This window comes from Beta vulgaris, chromosome 3, assembly GCF_026745355.1.
Source record: "Beta vulgaris subsp. vulgaris cultivar EL10 chromosome 3, EL10.2, whole genome shotgun sequence".
Classification (NCBI taxonomy): Eukaryota; Viridiplantae; Streptophyta; class Magnoliopsida; order Caryophyllales; family Amaranthaceae; genus Beta; species Beta vulgaris.
Window position 1 is genome coordinate 47587367 of NC_079204.1, and position 15872 is coordinate 47603238.

Here is a 15872-nt window from a genome sequence, read left to right on the forward strand (position 1 = left end):
TGCTATTATATGAAATAAATTGAACTTAAACCATCTAAAACCAACTGAATTCAACTAAAACCAACTCAAAGAAACATCAAATCACACCAAAATAAAGAAACAACAACATGAAATCAACCCAACATGAAATCACATGACTATAAACATAAAAACAACAACATCAAATCAACTAACATGAAGAAACATCCAATTTCTAAAAGTCACCACAATTGAACTAATATCAACCCAGACCAACTGAAAATACCAACTTAAAGCAACCAAATCAACCATATTGAAGTAATATTCAACCTAATGAAACTAAAATCAATTAAATTGAGGAAAAATTGACAGAAATAATCCCAACTATGACCGGTCCGCTCAAAATAATCCGAACTTTGGGCTATTCTGGAATAATCCAAACTATTTAGGGTACTTCCCAAAATAATCCAAACTTTTATTTTTTCTTGCCTTCAAATGATCCCTTTTGGGTCTACTATATATAGGATAATTAAAAGTTTGGATTATTTTGAGAACGTACTCCCCATAGTTTGGATTATTCTAGAATAATCCATAGTTGGGATTATTTTGAGCGAAACGGTGATAGTTTGGATTATTCTTGTCAATTTTTCCTTAAATTGAAGTAAAATCAACCAAATAAACTTAAATCAACCCTAAATCAGCTTAAACCAACTCAAATCAACTGAAATCAATGAGTTTCCAAGCAATAGCAATTAGGCTATGTTCAATTCACCTTATTTTTGCTTATTTCAGATCTAATCAGATCAGATCAGAAAAAAAAAGTTCAGATCAGATCAGAAAAAATAAGTTCAGATCAGATCAGTTCAGATTATGCTTATATTTAAAAACTCATTATTATTATTAAATATCTTTCATTACATATTAGTAAAATTATAATGATTGAATATTAATAAAGTACTCATTGAGACGAATCAAACAAGACCCCACATGAGTGTATTTTTTTCTTATATATTGAGAATAATCTAAAAGATTCTATCTAATTGTGAATAGTGTCAAGATTCTAAGTGAGAAAGATAAAAAAAATGGAAAGGGAGTATTATTATTTACTAGTACATTTGTTCAAAAGAATTATTGTTGTTGTTGTTGTTGTTGTTGTTGTTGTTGTTGTTGTTTTTATTATTAATATTGGTAATTATTATTAATCTTGTTGTTACCATTATAAATGTCATTGTTATCATTATATTAAGTTATTTTGTTGTTATTAAATAATAGAAAATTAAAAGCACGTGTTAAGAACATAAGATTGACGCAAAAATAAAAATATATAAAATATGATATCTCAAATTCATGACAACGAAACTACTAAGTTCGGATTATATTTCAAAATAAGCTAAGTGTGAGAATACAAATTATAAATTTAGATTCGGTATACCTCTTCCTACCGAATTCCAAATCTTCTAAGTATTTGAAGTTGCACGATATTTATTTCTTTTGCTCAAGTCATAGTTGTTTGTATATCTTCATTTATTTTATATGGAAAAAAAGAGTTGAGTTTGCCGACTTCTCAAGTGTGAAACATTTTTTAAAGGAAAAGTGTGAAACATTGTATATGTGCTCTTATAAATTAATGACTTGAGTTATATAATTATTTTTAGTAATAATAATTATTATTGTTGCTCTTATCATAATGATAATAATTATTATTATTATTAATAATAAAAGTTATGTAAAAGTTGTAATAGAAATAAAATAATAATAATAGTAATACTATAAAGAAGATCTTATAATGTATTGCATAATAATAATTTACAAAGTAATAATATAATCCCCTCAAAAAAAAGTAATAATATAATAGTAATAATAATATATTTTATAAAAAATAAGATCTTGTAAATCAGATCAGATCTGATCAGATCAGATCAGATTAAAGTCATATCAGAAAATTTCAGGTGAACTAAACATAGCCTTAAAATCACATGTATATCAACATTTTCAAGAACATGAAATTAGCTAACATGAACAAGATCTGAACCCTAGAAATCACCTCAATTGAATTAACATAAACCCAAATCAACTGAAATTACACAAAAGCATCAAAATAAACTCATATCAAGCAATATTCAACCTAATGAAACTAAAATCAATTAAATTGAAGTAAAATCAACCAAATAAACTTAAAATCAACTCAAATCAGTCAAAGCCAACTAAAATCAACCAAAATCAAGTGAAATATGCATAAATCTAGTATAATCAACTTAAATCATCCAAAAAGAACGTAAATCAAGCTAAATCTCCTAAAATCAACCAAAAAAAATTAAAATGAAATCATAACCCTAAACATGAAACCTAAAACGCAAATAAAATCATGCTTCCAAATGCAATCCCACAGGTAGTTCATTCAAAAAAATCTAAAAAAAAAATAAAACAGAGAATAAAGTTAAGGAGTGGACCGATCTTCCGCAAAATCAGTTAAGGGGCGTTTAAAAACCATTTCTTGATGGTTAATATACCACACAAGGTAAGATCGCCATGGATCAAAGCCTTTTAGTGGGGGACCTTCAATTTTTGCGTTTTTTTTTTAGAAATTTGAATAAATAAACCTTAGATCTGAGGGTTTGAGGAAGAAGAAGAGAGGGGAAAGTGAGAGTTAGAAGGAGAGAGAGAGAAATGAGGTGAAAGGGCAATTAAGGTTTTGGAGGGGGGTATTAAAAGATCAGTCGGGGAGGGTTAAAGGGGGAGGTTGGGTATTTAATGAGGTTCGATGGGGGATGTTGGGTTTTAGTTGAGCTAATTAATTAAATGTGTTGATGGTTTAGAAATGTGTCATTTTTACCATTTATAAATATTTTACAAATGTAGCAACTAAATTGAGACACGCTAATGAAAAAATGTGGCGACTTTTTTGGAACAAAGGAGTATGTGTTAATTACTAATCAAAATCTCTACTAACTAAGGCTATGTTCAGTTCACCTTATTTTTGCTTATTTCAGATCTAATCAGATCAGATCAGAAAAAATAAGTTCAGATTAGATCAGATCATGCTTATATTTAAAAACTCATTATTACTATTAAATATCTTTCATTACATATTAGTAAAATTATACTAATTAAATATTAATAAAATACTCAATGAGACGAATCAAACAAGACCCCACATGACTATATTTTTTCTTATATATTGAATAATAGAAAATTAAAAGCCACGTGTTAAGAGCATAAGATTGACGCAAAAATAAGAAATATATATAATATGATAGCTCAAATCCATGACAACGAAACTACTAAGTCCGGATTACATTTCAAAATAAGCTAAGTGTGAGATACAAATTATAAATTTAGATTCGGTACACCTCTTCCTACCGAATTCCAAATCTCTCTAGCTATTTGAAGTTGCGCGCTATTTATTTCTTTTATGCGCAAGTCATAGTTGTTTGTATATCTTATTTTATTTTATATGAAAAAAAAGAGTTGAGTCTGCGGACTTCTCAAGTGTGAAACATTTTTTTTAAGGGAAAGTGTGAAACATTGTATAAGTGCTCTTATAAATTAATGACATGAGTTATGTAATTATTTTTAGTAATAATAATTATTATTATGATTATACTTATTATTGTTGTTCTTATAATAATGATAATTATTATTATTGTTATTAATAGAAGTTGTGTAAAAGTTGTAATAGAAATAAAATGATAATAATATCAATACTATAAAGAAGATCTTATAATGTAATGCATAATAATGATTTACAAAGTAATAATATAATAGTAATAATATATTTTATAAAAGATAAGATCTTATAAATCATATCAGACCAGACCAGATCAGATCAGATCAGATCAGAAAAAATAAGTTCAGATCAGAAAATTTCAGGTGAACTAAACATAGCCTAAGTCAGAATACTTTTTTTTTTTGATCCATATGAGCCACGAAGGCAGTACAAAGTACAAAGAAGGGGAGAGGGGATTCAAACCTGTGACCTATCGTTCACAGCACCTCAATCTTAATCACTAGGCCAAGACATCCTTGGTTAGTGGTGTCAGAAACAGATCTGACCGCTGGGTCAACCTGATTCTGACTTGACTTGAACCTGGTTCGACCTGTAAGGGTCAGTCTTCAGACCTGATCGAAACCTGACCTGGGATTACCCAGACCTGACCGACACCCAACAAGATTATATCCTGACCTGTTCAGACAGACCTGCTTTCAAACCCGAACCCGACCATAATCAATAAGATATTTTAAAAATTCAATTACTTTTTTATATCTACAAAATCATTTAAATATGTTGATTTATAAATTTGCTTACATTTAATAATTAATTAAATAAAAAATTAAATTACATTCAATTTAAGAGTTAAACTTTGAATATCATGTACTTATATATATTATCATTTAATTACCCAATCTTTCCATTTTCAAATAATATTAAAAAAATCTAATTAAATCCTATAATGTCATTTTAATATTCTATCAAATTAGTTAATGATGGAAGTCATAATTTTTTAAAAAAATCAATTACGTCCCTTTAATTTAAGAGATGCAAATATTTTAAAATTTTACTTAAAATCTGAAGCAAGGTTAGGAAGATATATATACAAACCAAGCATAAATCAACACAAACATAAAATCTCAAATTCAAAAAAATTTCAATTGAACATGGTAGATCTAAGATCAAAATCCAAATTAGCAAGCAGTACCAACAATAATTATCATTTCTGGAAAATCAAGAGATATTCTACATACCATTTCATAGTACAATTAACTTAATAAAAATGGAAAAGAAAAAGATAGTAAACGAACAAATAAATTAATAAAAACAAGAAAAATGAATTACAAAATTCCAAATAATTCAGTAAAATGTACTCAAAAAATAATAATTTACAAATTAAAAATCGAAATAATAATATCTAAACAAACTAAATCAATAAACAAATTACAAAAACAATATACATTGACAACCTAAATCAAAAAACTGAAAAAAAAAACTCTCCTCGGTTTCTTGGGTTCTAGCCTCTTTATCATATCTCCTCTACCAATGATGCTTTTGCTCAAACTTGTTTATGTCGTGCGTCGGTGGTACCACCACCTGCTAGAACTTCAACGCAGCTAATGAAGCTACTGTCCGTAGCAATGAGGTGAAGCAAAAGGAAGCACTGTTGGCCAGAATAACTTTTTAAGAGGAGGATATGAAGGGTGTGTGATCTTTGGATCACCTTTTATGGTATCAACAGCAAGACTGCAACAAAGGATGGCAGCTCAGATTAATCAAATCAATGGTGGGAGGCCCGGAGTTCTATTATACGAGTTTCGAAGATCGAAAGCGCCCATGGAAGAGCTTAGGGCAGAGTTGGAGAGGAGAGGAGGTGAAAGAGTGGAGTGGGAATCTGAAGTGGGGATAGGAGAAAGAGTGGACAATTTAAAAGGTTGTTTTGGGGTGTTAAGATCTGGGGCTGAGAATATTATTAGCCAACTTGATGATTTCTTTGATGAAATTGTTGAAGGAAGGAAGAAACTTTTGTGAAGAAGAAAAGAGAGAACCAGGGGAATCGGTGGCGGTGGTAGAAGGAGCAGATGAGACTCAAGGGATGATGGAGGCAGATGAAATTTGTGGGGGAACAAATACACTTCTTTTATACCTACTAATATTAGGGTTTCTAAATTCAATCTCATCCGTTGGATTGAAATTATTAAGGGATGAGATTATATCTCATCTTTTTTATCCTCTTTTATGCTTCAATACACAATTGATGGTTAGATTTTAATCATTCTCATATCAATGGTTCTAATTTATAATCCATGATATCATTCTTTAGCCAATAGAAAAATAGAAGAACCTATCACATGGATTGATGACCTAGCACATGGATTGATAATCTTATATTCTTCTAATCTTAATAGTTGTTGTCTTGGTTTGGTAACTTACAATATTTAACAATTAGTTAATTATTAATATTTCATTATAATTTATAATCAATAGAGTATTACATTGGTTTTACAATTATTTTGATATCAATCTTATATTAATATGATTCAACATATTAGTATTTATATTGTTATTGTTATTGTTAGTATTCATGTTCTTATTTGTATTACTATTGCTACTATTACTGTTATTATTTGTATCTTTACCTATTATCATTATCGCTGTATGTTTATTTGTATTATTATTCTCATTACCATCATAACTATTTATAAAATTATATATCAATCATAATGCTTATAATAATAAATCATTTATATAAAGTTTGGAATTGATCGTCTACTTGTTATTATTGTCGTTGGTTAAAATATATAATATTAAAACATACGAATAGTCGTTCTAATCTTTTACTCATTAGATTGGTTTTACGTAGTTGATAATTCGAAATAAGAGTTGACTAAGAGAATACACTAAGCATCACGGTTACGGGTTATTGTTATTGTTATTGTTATTATTCCTCTTCGTAGTTGTATTACTATAATAATAAATCCTTTATATGAAGTTTGGAATTGATCTTCTACCCGTTATTTTTGTCGTTGGTTATGAATTATGATATATAACATTAAAACATATGAAGAGTCGCTCTACTTCTTTACTCATTAGGGTGGTTTTACGCAGTTGATTAGTCGAAATAAGAGTTGACTAAGAGAATACACTAACATCACGATAATCAATATAGTGTTTTTATTGGTTTTTCGTTATTACCCACATATTATTCGCACACACACATATGTATATATATGTTGATCTTAATACTTTTATTAATACGATTCATTTACATATATATATACAAATTTAAGAGAAGACCACAAATACTACACTAGTATTAAACTATAGTATAACATAAAAACAATTGACTTAAATAATATTATAGCTTATAAAGACAAGGGAGTGTTATTATTGTTAATCTTATACTAGTATTAAGCTATATGGTTGTTAAATAGTTATATTTATATTTTTACTTAACTTATGGTTGTTATTGCTAACAGTTAACTTATTTTAATAAGTTATGATTAACTATTTTACTTAACTTATGGTTGTTACTTGTTACATGTTCTTATGATTAACTATTATCATTTTCATTTGATGTTTATTTGTAGTATTGTTCTCATTACCATCATAGCTATTTACAAACTTATATATCAATCACAATGCTTATAATAATAAATCATTTATATAAAATTTGAAATTGATCGTATACTCGTTATTATTGTCGTTGGTTATAATATATAATATTAAAACATATGAAGAGTCGTTCTACTCCTTTACTCATTAGAGTCGTTTTACGCAGTTGATTATTAGAAATAAGAGTTGACTAAAAGAATACATTAAACATCACGGTAATCAATATAGTGTTTTTATTGATTTTTCGTTGTCATCCTTATATTTATCGCACACACACATATGTATATAATATATATATATATATATATATATTATATATAATTATATATATATATATATATATATTATATATTATATATATATATATATATATATATATATATATATATATATATATATATATAAACTTTTATTAATATGATTCGTTTACAAAATACATAACAAAATCAAGATGACCCGACCAAGAGTTACCCGAAGTTGAATTGGCGTTCAATAGCGAACGGACCCGATGTTTCACAATGATCGAACTAAGATGAGTAAGATCATTACTATTTCAACCCGAGCACATTTCACTTAACTCAACCGCACATGGAACCTAAATACGACATTCGCAAACCCGGCTAAAAAAATGTTAAAGGGCGATTATACCCGGGAATGGATCGACTTGTAAACGGAACGTTCAGACCTGCCCGACACCCGGGAATCTAATGATTCAAATGTGTTCGACCCAGTTGAACAAAACCTGACCAGTCATGACCCGGGGCACTTACAATCAGAATCCTGACCTGTTCGGGTCTGACCTGATTCGCCGTGGATATACCCAGAACCTGTTTATGAACCTGTTTTGACACCACTATCTTTGGTACCTAAGTCATAATACTATTAGTTGACTTCTCACAAGTCACAACAGTTATTAAGTTCTCAACAAGTTTTTTGACTCGTATATATAATCATATCTGCTATCCCAAAAAAAATGTGAATATAAACCAAGAAAACAGCAAAATAGAGATGTTAAAGCTTGTGCAAATGATGATAGCTTCCTCCTCCTCATCTTCTGTCTTCCTCGCAAATCAAATTAAATTCCAACATCGCAGATTTTTCATCATCTCATTATCAACCACAACTAATTTCCCAAAATCTAATCTATCTACTTCCAAAACTCACCGTTTTAGACCGTTCCGAATTATGTCCACTACTAGGAGCGACTCAAATTTAAGTGCTTCCTCTTCTTCAGATTCTGCAATTTCTTCGGTAAAATTCTCGAATTTTGTCATTTGGATTGTTTGAGGAACTGGGTTGAATGTTTTCGTTGATATTATAGCGAAATGGGAATTGGGTTTGATTTCAATTATTTGATCTGTTGGATTTTGTGCTTGATTATGGAGTAGAAAGTAGAAATTAACTAAGATTATAACTACATTTAAGTTATCAACTATGAAAAATGAGATATATAGCTTGATTTTGATTGAAAAAGGCCTCCATTTTAGCAAGAACATTATAGGGAAACCTAACATCATATTGTTATTGGAAATTTATGCAAGTAGTGTCAATGTGGCATGTTGGGTAGTGTGTGTTTTAATTTGCAATTATTTGAGAATGGAGGAAAATGTGTGTGTTTATTGAGTGTGACGAGATAAGAATCAAGTATCTAATTTGGCTGTGATGATCAGTTGTGGGATTTTTCTTATGATAATGTTTGGCGATTTCGCTAAATATGGATACACCTATGAATGGGAAGTTCCAGAGATGCTGATGAAAAGGTTGAAGAGGGCTGATTTTCGAGACATGGAGTCCGCGAAATTATTGCTCTGAATTTTTTTCTTATTCGTTCTCTTCATAATCTTCTTGCCTGCATGAATATCTGTCTGTTATTGCTGTGATCTTAGTTACCAGTATAAATTGATGGTGCGGCTTGTGGTAGTCTTCCTCATTACCAGTTAAGCGATAATCTACTGTCTTTTTATTACTAATAATTTTTAGCCTGTGTCTGTGTTACTAGTTTACCATAGGATGAAGCATATCTTGAATGATAGATAGGCTTGTTTAGATAGTTCTTCTATTACTGCTACGAGTAATCTAATAGCCTTTAAATTTATTGTTCAATCGCCTAGCACAGTAGCAAGGAATCTCATAAATAATCTTTGGATCTGTTATTTTTATTAACTTTCCTTCTTATGCTGTCCAAAATTTTAGGACCAATTGTATATATGAAGCTGATAAATGTTGATAAGTGTTTATAGTGAATTATTGTTTGTTTGCAATCAGAACTGATGAATTTTGTTGTTTGGATAGGGACGTCCAAAATTTTAGGACCAATTGTAAATTAAGCTGATAAATGTTTATAGTGAATTATTGTTTGTTTGTAATCAGAATTGATGAATTTTGTTGTTTGTATAGGGAATCATTGTTGATTTAATACTGGTTTAAATTTATCTTGATGAATTTGGTTTAATAATTCTGGTTGTTCTTTTTAGTTTGCTACAAAGATAGTTAAGTTTTATTTTAGAAAAATACATTTCAAATTATTGCAATTGTCAGTTTAATGGTTGTCCAGGTTGATGGACTTATCTGAGATCCCCCCCCCCCTTCCTGTGACTTTGCTATTTATTTGTTGTGCTTGTGTGGTTGAATCTCCTAATTAGTTTTACACAGAAGCAAGAAAAAAATCACGGATGCGGTCGCGATCGCGGTAACGGCTTGTAACACATGAATGAAATAAATCGCAGCTAACGCGGCGTGAATTTTTTGAAAAAAGTTCACGTTAATATGTTCTAACCTTATTTGCGTTGTTTTAGTTTATGAAGCATTATTGTAACATAAGTTAATCAAATCTGTCAAAATATCATGTTTCATCAGCTATATAATTAATTCATAAAATGTGTTTGGCCAATGTTTGGAAAGAACGGATATAACGGGGATAAAAACATTCTGACGTGGCGAGTTCGCATTACGGAACGGGCAACATCCAGAAGTATGTGATTTTTATTATTGGCATTCCATAACGGGATTTCGAGTAATGGCAAATCCAAAATTCGTTCCGTAACGGAACGGTAGAGTTCTAATTCCATGCACAGAAGTAGCTTAGATGGCTAGACTGTTTGCCTTAGCAATGATTTCAATGAGTTTTGAAATTTATGTACATAGTCTTCAGTTAGATTCTATCCTTAGAAGTTAGAACACACAGATGTTAGCGAGGACCTCTTGCAGATCTTGTGCTTGTTCTATGAGCTTTTATGTTTTTCTTTAACTATTCTTGATGCTCTGCTTCGTTATTGATGATTGTGTGGGAAACTATGGATTGAGCAAAGAAGCCCTTTGTTCATACTCTTACCCGGTTGCTGTACATGTCTGTATATGCAGGGAAGTTTTCGTAAAGTCAATTTCTGTCAGTGGTGTGGTGGCCCAACCAAGCATGAGGTACCTGATGGGGACGAGAAGATGAGATCAGTTTGCACCTCATGTGGAAAAATTGCCTATCAGAATCCTAAAATGGTCTTGTCCTACTGATCCAACTCTAATTATTTATATAACAATGTAGCAAGATAACTATTTTTATGATATTAAACGCTAAGACATGAGCAATTCCGTTTTCTAGTTAATTTGTTGGAAAGTTTTACACATGTCATTCAAAATGTGACCTTTTTTCCTAAAAAATTACCAAGTTTCAGTTATTCCTGAATGAATCTGGATAAAATGCACTCCTTTTCCATTTGACAGATCCCATGCCCTTCTCTTGCATCTTCTCTCTCATTTCTCTATGTGATAATAAGCAGGCATGGTTAATCCTTTCTTCATGGCCATCTTAACAAGCTATAGAAACTCGAAGCCAATATGACCAATGCAGCAAGAATTAAAGTCAAGATTCCATATTTTAACTAAAAGGAAACCCAAACCCCTTCACAAACCTCCTGGACTAACAACGACTCGGCATGAGAGAAACTTCTAGAAATGAATATTCAGGTTGCCCAAACAGCTTGCATACTGGTGAGCTCAAACCTAGAGACACAAAAGGGGAAAAGAAAAGAAGGAACACAAGAATGTTTAGTAGGTTCAGCTTAAATTCCAAATGATCCTTAAGCATTAACACAAACATAATGGGATGGCTGATCTGATCAATATATAGATCCAAAAACTATGTAATATTAAGGATTTTTGGCTTTGCTTCCTCTGCCAATATATCAGCCTAATATAGGTTGCAAGAGAAGCATGATGTAATTTGTACCCTTGGTGTGTCGGCTAATACATGAATCATTGCTTCTATGTGTAATTTATGCAAATTAGAAACATTAACATCTTAGTTCTTGGGTCCTTTAAAAAACTCTATGGATTTATGAATTCCTCAATCCGCCTATCTCCCACTTTGTCAATAGATAACAACTCATGATCTTAAAGATGTTCAGGAAGAAGAATTTAGCTTAGTGTAGCAGTTCAAACACATTCAAAATTTGTTGAAGGAGACAGATGAGATGAGAGGTTGAAGAATTTGTGGGTCAGGGTGTGTTGCTGTAGGGTAGATGGGTTATACAGAGCTGAGAGAGAAGAAGGATAAGGTTTCTCTAAAAGAGTGGCAGGAAGAGTAGACTTTACCTTTTTCTTTGTTCACTTTTTCTTGTGAAATAAAAGTAATCATCTAATAAGAATTTAAATGCTACTTGCTTAGCTTGGTTCGCTTTTGAAAGATCCCAGGGTCTTGAATCAGTTCTAATCATGATCCTGCTACTGATAGCCTATTGCAGCAGCATATATTATCCTGGTGTCGTGTAAGGAATCATGGTTTATGTGGCATGATTTTTATATGGGTCATATACTCATATTGGCAATATTGGCTTGCATCAGCCATGTTGGCTCTGTATTTGGATGTGTAACTGTCATTTATGATTTAGGATTATTGGTTTGACATGTTGAAAAACTGATACATATCAACTGATACATCGTGTTATCACCTGTGAAACTTTGGGTTATACAATTATACTGGAATAATTGAAATGCGAGACTATAAAGAGGACAGGACAAAATCATGCAAAAAAAATTCAAGATGATGTACATTAATATCAGTGGCTGTGAAGATATGTAAAATTGTTTGATTCATCATTCTTGATTCCTCTGTTATTTCCTTGCATCTTGGATGTTTAAACTCCTGTCAAAATTGTCGGTAAATGATGTCAAACTCATGCAGTCATGCCTCTGGATACTGGTTATCCTGCAGTGCATGTGAGGATAAGAGTATAAGTCTGATAAAAAACTGGGCGTGGTAGAACCGTAGAACGGTGTGTATAGCTAAACTTTGATATTTGGTGTGGTGTTTGCATTTGGAATGATATCATCTACTGTCTTGCGTGCTTCATTCATTATATGTGATCATATGGTTAATATCATCAACTTGTAACAGGTTGTGGGTTGCCTCATTGAGCATGAGAACAAGATCTTACTTTGCAAGCGGAACATTCAACCTTCTCATGGTCGGTGGTGAGTGTTTGGGTGTGGAAGAACAAACATTCCTGATTCCAGATGTACTTGCTTTCCTCACATATTATCATTTTTTTAACCATTGGATATCATCTTCATAGGACTCTTCCTGCTGGTTTCATGGAAATGGGTGAGTCTGCTGCAGAAGGTGCTATAAGGGAAACCCAAGAAGAAGCGGGTGCTGAAGTTGAGGTTCTGTCACCATTTGCTCAATTAGACATTCCCCTTATTGGTCAAGTAAGGAAGAATTGTTTGCCTTCCCTGTATATATTACTGTTATTGATTGTGCTGGTCTTGTAACAATTTTCTCCTGCAACAGACCTACATTATATTTTTGGCCAAGCTGAAGAAGCCACACTTCTCACCTGGTCCCGAATCGATTGAGTGCCGACTTTTTGAACTTGATGAAATACCTTTTGATTCTCTGGCTTTTTCATCAATGCTTGTTACTCTAAAACTGGTATAGAAAAACTGGATCATTATTCCAATTATACTTTGGTGATTAAGATGTATATACTTTGTTGACTTATGCCTCTGGTTTCAGTACATAGAAGATATGAAAGATGGTAAACCCAAGTTCCACTATGGTACTATCAACAAAAGGTAATCTCATAGTGAGGTGCATGCTTTTAAGAAACAATAAAAACTAGTTGAAGTACTATGTTTGTGATTTATGCATTTATGTGAATGTTAAATGTATATAAACTCAATTTGATGAATGATACAGGAATGCTGGACACTTACATACTGGTGAATAATGTATGTTTGTGAGTTTTTTTGGTTTTCTTTTACCCAGTAATAGGAGCGGGGTTAGAAATGGCTTACTTGTCTAAGCCATGAAAACATTGAGTGATTGCATGTTAAGCACTGTGTAGTGAATGAAAAGGAGACCAGATACAGACAAAAAAAAAACACTTGGAGAAATGAAATAAAGAGAATATTAGACACGGACCAAAGTTCATGCAAAAACCAAACTACACATTCACACAAGGCAACAGCCTAAGTTGCAAATCACCTGTGTCGACAACCTAAGGGTTTCTTTTGTTCTGAATGCCTGATGGGTTTGACTTTTGGTTGTTCATTCTTTTGTGAAGTTTTACTCATCAGAATTTAGCACTGAGTAGCCTATTTCTAGGGTTCAGATATGAATGACTGGAAGGAGAGTGAGTTACCTTGAGGGAATCATTTATAGGTCTCAGTTCCCTAAGAGGGAATATTTGTTATCATTGTATATTGTTCCTCATTTTTGTTACCGCCACAGGCCCCAGCATTACTTTTCTTTGTGTGTGTTAGGGATGAGAGGTGAAAGTTGACCCCTCGGTGATAAGGTTGCGCAGAGCTTTAACTCTGGAGTTATATGCTCTGTATGATGTCTTTTCTCTCCACTTTTAGCTTTCTTGGAAATCCCCTGGTTAGAAGTCTGAAATTCTTCTATGATAAATTAAAGCTGTTAAATGCTTCCCAGAAGATCCCATCATGTGTTCTTGTCCATTTCCTGAGCTGGAGCAAAATTACCAAAGTCATATTTATATTATTTCAGATAAGGCTGTAAACATACACATCACAAATTAATTCTAGTTGTAAACCTCGTAATCTCATTTTACTACCTGGCAATTCTTGGCTGCAACTTATAACTTATTAGTAGGAAAAGAAGAAATGTAGATTTATGTTGCTGTTTGTTAGTTCATAGCCTTCAGAAATGTGTTTATATAAAAGTATAAAATCTTCTGACATATATCATGGTGGCAGACCTGGAACCAGCCCTTCTGATATACATGCCTTCTCTCTTGACTATCATCTACAGTCATGATATTAAGGTAAACGATTCACTGGGTTTATTAATATGAATGGCAGCAGAGTCCGAATATCTGATCAGAATCTGCATATGTTACGTACTTTCTAATACTGACTGCTTCATTCGTGACAGTGTGACAGCAGGGTTTTGATACCTTGGCTAAGTGAAGCTGGAAACAGCTCAATGATGCATTTAACTGGACAAATATTTTTTCTCACACGGAGCCCTCGTGTCCTCTTTGTCTTGTGATCCCTTTTTCTTCATAGGGCAGTCTGCAGTTGGAAATATGAGCTAGAAAGAACATATGTCAACTTGTTCCAGACACAATCATGATGATTTCATAGCAACAGAGGCTGATGTTTGCTGCAGATTGCCATTTCTTTTGGAGAGATTACCGGGCAGCAACTCTGACGTTCTGATTGATTGATCGATTTGGTGTGAATCTTTAAATTCTCTCATCAAGGGATTTCTCGAAGTTCTTTCTACTGTTTGTGATTCTGGTAGATGAATAGAATTTAGATGGGTGTTCGTTGGGGAACACCAACTCATTCTCAATATGAATTCATCTATAGAAATGATACCACAATCTTGTACTGTTGTACATGTAATATATATTTGTCATCAATGTCGAGGAGATTTTGGTGATATGAATATGTTATCTAAGTAGATTGGTACCCATACTGTACATGGATTTAAATTTTAATATTTCCTTTATTCTGAAATAAGTGAAACATATCTCTAAAAAAGGTCATATAAATGAGAGAAGAGTTTCATTCATTTCAAAATGGAGGAAATATACTAAAAATAAAATATATCTTTATTTTAATTAATAACTTTTAAATAAAATAATTGTTAAGAAGTAAAAAATACACCATGGAAATAGTCTAATTTACACTTTACCACCTTTTGGATTTTTTTTTTTTTTTTGATTTTACCACCTTAAGGTTTCCAACTCGTTAAAAATCACCGCCTTGACTCAGCTAGGACGAAGAATCCGGCAAGGGGGTCCCAAATAACCGTTTTATGTTTAGTTTTACCGTCGATTTTTCATTTCCTATTCATTAAAATTCCAATTTTGTCTTTCAATCCTTCTAAAAATCCAAATTTCTTTGATGAAAACTTAAATCAAGATAAGGCTTACCATTTTTGATAAATTCAATTGGAGATTCCGCTACTGTTAAAGTTATTTTTTCCGCTCAGTTTAATAGGCTAGGGTTCCTCAATTTTGGGCATTTCTTGTTCATTGAAATTTTTGGTAAATTGGGCCTATATTGGGGCATCTATGGTGTTCTTTAGCATAATATTTGGTTTGCTTTTCATTCATCTTCATTATTATAAGCTTATAATGTTTCAGTCTTCTTCCCGAAACCACCAAAAGTGCAACTATGGAATTGCTCTTGCTGCAAAAGTTAAAATAAAGGAGAAGAGAGTAGCCTGGTATTCTGGATTTTTGGGTGAAGTAGAGGAGAGAAAGGGTAAAAGAATCTCTATAAATATCAAAGAGGAGTTGATGATTTTTACAGAGAGGTTGATGATAGGAAATTAAAG

The 15872-nt window shown here is 31.9% G+C and overlaps 1 protein-coding gene across 2 annotated transcripts; it reads left to right on the top strand.

Moving 5' to 3' along the window:
- Window positions 1–8004: 8004 nt before the first annotated feature.
- LOC104889186 (nudix hydrolase 23, chloroplastic) lies at window positions 8005–15000 on the top strand. Of its 2 annotated transcripts, XR_008968488.1 has the most exons (9): window positions 8005–8314; window positions 10424–10555; window positions 12453–12529; window positions 12631–12766; window positions 12849–12989; window positions 13074–13132; window positions 13257–13288; window positions 14279–14346; window positions 14457–15000. XR_008968488.1 is itself a non-coding variant. In XM_010674341.4 (8 exons), exons 1-7 carry the CDS (start codon window positions 8072–8074, stop codon window positions 14337–14339), a joined length of 849 nt encoding a protein of 282 aa, XP_010672643.2. In that variant the 5' UTR covers window positions 8006–8071; the 3' UTR covers window positions 14340–14346; window positions 14457–15000. The 2 variants fall into 2 exon arrangements, 1 of the variants encoding a protein (XP_010672643.2); XM_010674341.4 differs by lacking the exon at window positions 13257–13288 and having other exon boundaries at window positions 8006–8314.
- The last annotated feature ends 872 nt before the right edge of the window (window positions 15001–15872 follow it).